The 4335-nt window shown below is 51.7% G+C and overlaps 1 protein-coding gene across 1 annotated transcript; it reads right to left on the bottom strand.

Annotated features, from left to right (window-relative positions):
• Positions 1–944: 944 nt before the first annotated feature.
• Positions 945–3578, bottom strand: LOC140208617 (uncharacterized). The gene is made up of 2 exons (XM_072277422.1): positions 3470–3578; positions 945–2831 (listed from the first exon to the last, which is right to left on the bottom strand). The coding sequence occupies exon 2, from the start codon at positions 2505–2507 to the stop codon at positions 1134–1136; it is 1374 nt and encodes a 457-aa protein (XP_072133523.1). The 5' UTR covers positions 2508–2831; positions 3470–3578; the 3' UTR covers positions 945–1133.
• Between the last annotated feature and the right edge of the window lie 757 nt (positions 3579–4335).

The raw sequence follows: 4335 nt of genomic DNA on the forward strand, positions 1-4335 counted from the left end.
ATCTAAAATAAACATCCCGATATAATATTACAGGATAAACACACAGGAACAACTCCCTCAATAGATAAAACCATTCCCACCACACACATGTTCCTCGACCAGTGGAGCACCTCACCACAGGTATTGTTTGTGTCATCAGTCAGACAACCGAATTATTTTCTCTGTCAATCAGCTTCCAACGTTTCCACTCTGTCATTCGCTGCCACACCCCACTGCTGATTCCCTTCTCATCACACGTTCTTACCCCGACCATCGTCCAGAGCCCCAAACTCTGCCCTGTGCAGACCCGCCTCTGGTTTCTGACCCTGCTCCGTTGAACATCCAACTAATGGTTTCCCATTCTGCTTTCAGTCTTTTGAGGACAGTGGTGTTTTCTAACAACCCTTTAGAGGCAGGGAAAATGGCCCATAATGTGGAAATGAGCCCTGAATAAGGAGATTAACTCCCAATGTCATTCTTCCTCAACCCAGAGATTAGAGGGATGAAGAACATCTCAGACAGAACTGCAGTCAGCTCGACTTCTTCAGTCCGCAGAAAATTCAACGGAAACCTCCTCACCCACAGAGTGGTGACTGTTTGGAACTCATCACCCTAGGGAGAGCGAGAGATGAACAGCAGGGGAGGATTTAAAAGGACTGTCATGGGACAGAATCACTGGCTGGGTCCAGCAGGCCTGAGTTGACTCTCTTCTGTACACTAGTTGTGTTATAAATTCACTAAGAACCGGAGACAGAGTTTAAAATAGAACTGATTTATTTATCACAGATCCAGAATATTAAACTCCAGTCCCATTAAAGGTGAATGTGCAGCAGAAGAAACTCCTCCCATGCCCAGTGACCAGGGTGCAGAACTGGGTGTGGTAAGCAGCAGCAATAATTGCAGAGTTCAGCACCGACAGTCACTCTCGAAATTGCATTCAGCAGTGGCGATGAACAAATATCCAGCATTCAGCTTATTGAAACTTTCTCCCCATTGTGAACCCGGTCATGTGTCACAAGGTTAGATAACGGAGTGAATCCCTTCCCACTTGCACAGCAGGTGAACGGCCTCTCCCCAGTGTGAACTCAATGATGCACATTTGTTGGCGATGGCTGAGAGAATCTCTTCCCAATGCCTGAGCAGGTGATCAGCCTCTACCCAGTGTGAACTCGCTGGTGTCTCAGTAGATTAGATGACTGAGTGAATCGCTTCCCACAGTCTGAGCAGATGAATGGCCTCTCCCCAGTGTGAACTGTCTGGTGTGCCAGTAGTTTGGATGACACAGTGAATCCCTTCCCACAGTCCGAGCAGGTGAACGGCTTCTCCCCAGTGTGAACTCGCTGATGTACCTTCAGACTGGATGAGCAAGTGAATCCCTTCCCACAGTCTGAGCAGGTGAACGGCCTCTCCCCGGTGTGAATTCGCTGGTGTCTCTGTAGGTCAGATGACCGAGTGAATCCCTTCCCACAGTCTGAGCAGGTGAACGGCCTCTCCCCCATGTGAACTGACTGGTGTGTCAGTAGTTGAGATGCCTGAGTGAATCCCTTCCCACAGTCCAAGCAGGTGAATGGTCTCTCTCCAGTGTGAACCCTCTGATGTACCTTTAGTTGGGATGATAAAGTGAATCCCTTCCCACAGTCTGAGCAGGTGAACGGCCTCTCCCCAGTGTGAAATCGCTGATGTACCTTCAGATTGAATGAGCAAACGAATCCCTTCCCGCAGTCTGAGCAGGTGAATGGCCTCTCCCCAGTGTGAACTCGTTGGTGACTCTGTAGATGGGATGACTGGGTGAATCCCTTCCCACAGTCTGGGCAGGTGAATGGCCTTTCTCCGGTGTGAACTCTCTGATGTACCTTCAGTTTGGATGCCTGAGTGAATCCCTTCCCACAGTCTGAGCAGGTGAACGGCCTCCCCCCAGTGTAAACTGACTGGTGTCTCAGTAGGTGAGATGACCGAGTGAATCCCTTCCCACAGTCTGGGCAGGTAAATGGCCTCTCCCCAGTGTGAAATGACCGGTGTGTCAATAGGTGAGATGACTGAGTGAATCCCTTCCCACAGTCTGAGCAGGTGAACGGCCTCCCCCCAGTGTAAACTGACTGGTGTCTCAGTAGGTGAGATGACCGAGTGAATCCCTTCCCACAGTCTGGGCAGGTAAATGGCCTCTCCCCAGTGTGAAATGACCGGTGTGTCAATAGGTGAGATGACTGAGTGAATCCCTTCCCACAGTCTGAGCAGGTGAACGGCCTCCCCCCAGTGTAAACTGACTGGTGTCTCAGTAGGTGAGATGACCGAGTGAATCCCTTCCCACAGTCTGGGCAGGTAAATGGCCTCTCCCCAGTGTGAAATGACCGGTGTGTCAATAGGTGAGATGACTGAGTGAATCCCTTCCCACAGTCTGAGCAGGTGAACGGCCTCTCTCCAGTGTGAACACGTTGGTGACTCTGTAGATGAGATGACTGAGCGAATCCCTTCCTACAGACTGAGCAGGTGAACGGCCTCTCCCCAGTGTGAACTCGCTGGTGAGCCATTAGGTCAGATAACCGAGTGAAACCTTCTCCACAAATTCAGCAGGTGACCAGCCTCTGCTCGATGTGAACTGACCGGTGTGTCCACAGGTGGGAAGACCGACTGAATCCCTTCTCACACACAGAACAGGTGAATGGCCTTGTCCCAGTGTGAACTTGCTGATGTACTTTCAGTTGAGATGACTGAGTGAATTCCTCCCCACAGTCTGAGCAGGAAGGATGATCGAGTGAATCCCTTGCTCCACTTCTTAAATATCTGGACAAAGACAGCAAAACTGGCGTGTTGTGTTCGAGATTTCCGTAGACAAATTCCTTGTCGTTTTTAACCTGTAAAAAGATTTACAAAATCCATCAATGGGTGTAGGACAACATTTCAGATGAGATTACTTTAGTTGCCAAGGTGTGATCTGGTATCACACTGTTGCAGTGTAGTTCCTCCCAAGTTGGAGAGAGAAATTATGTTGTAACTGGGCACAGTGCTTGTATCTGGAATGACCATCAAATTCTCTGGTGCTCTTCCTGTCTCTCTAAGAATGGAGCATTTCTGCCATCTCCAATCTGTAACCTGGCTCAGTTTGACTCTCTCCATTGGTATTATTCCCTGTTCCCACTGAGCTGCACGGGTTCCTGGCCCCACAGTAACTGAAACACTCTCACACAAATAGCCTTGGTTAACATGCAGCTGGGATTTTCTTGTATGTACTGTTAATTTAAAGTGCCACAGTTTTAACGCCATGTAAATATCTCCAACTCAGATGTATGGTTGGTCTGCTCAGCTGTTAGAAGGAATTAGAGTAAACATTAGTATTATTTCATGTTCTTGACACAGAGTCATAGTAAATTACAACACAGAAACAGGCCCTTTGGCCCATCTAGTTGGTGCTGAGGCTTTTCAACTCCCTACTCCCGTACCCCTAACATGCAGGTACCTATACGAACATCTTAAATGTTGAAATTGAGCTCACATGCACCACTTGTGCTCATTCCACACCCGGATGACCATCTGTGTGAAGAAGTTGGAGGTGGACTGTCCGGGACTGAGATGAGGGGAAATGTCTTCTCTCACAGGGTGGTGAATGTCTGTAACTCCCCACCACAGAGGCCGGTGAAGATTCAGTGATCGTCCTCACATAAAACAGAGGCCGGCAGATGTGTGGAGACCGAACGGATCGAGGAAATGAGGATTGGGCAGAAACATGTGATCTCTGTCCCTCTCTCCCTCTCCCCTCCCTCTCCCTCCTCCCTCTTACCCGGCCATGTCCCCCCTTCCCCTCCCCTCCCTCCTGATCTCTGTCCCTCTCTCCCCGACCCCGACCCCGACACCCAACTCTCCCCTTCCTCTCTCCGTCTCCCCTCCCTCTCTCCGTCTCCCCTCCCTCTCCCTCCTCTCTCTTCCCCGGCCATGTCCCCCCTCCCCACCCCCTCCCTCCTGATCTCTGTCCCTCTCTCCCCGACCCCACCCCCAACTCTCCCCTCCCTCTCTCCGTCTCCCCTCCCTCTCCCTCCTCTCTCTTCCCCGGCCATGTCCCCCCACCCCCTCCCTCCTGATCTCTGTCCCTCTCTCCCCGACCCCAACCCCCAACCCTCCCCTCCCTCTCGCTGTCACCCCTCCCTCTCCCTCCTCTCTCTTTCCCGGCCATGTCCCCCCACCCCTCCCTTCCCTCCTGATCTCTGTCCCTCTCTCCCCGACCCCGCACTTCAACCCCCAACTCTCCCCTCCCTCTCTCCGTCTCCCCTCCCTCTCCCTCCTCTCTCCTCCCCGGCCATGTCCCCCCCTCCCCTCCCCTCTCTCCTGATCTCTGTCCCTCTCTCCCCGACCCCGACTCTGCAC

Source organism: Mobula birostris, chromosome 13 (genome assembly GCF_030028105.1).
Source record: "Mobula birostris isolate sMobBir1 chromosome 13, sMobBir1.hap1, whole genome shotgun sequence".
NCBI classification, from domain to species: domain Eukaryota; kingdom Metazoa; phylum Chordata; class Chondrichthyes; order Myliobatiformes; family Myliobatidae; genus Mobula; species Mobula birostris.

Bases quoted from the DNA above. Each gene is read 5' to 3' on its own strand.
- LOC140208617 (XM_072277422.1), bottom strand. From the start codon at position 2,507: ATGGCTCACCAGCGAGTTCACACTGGGGAGAGGCCGTTCACCTGCTCA.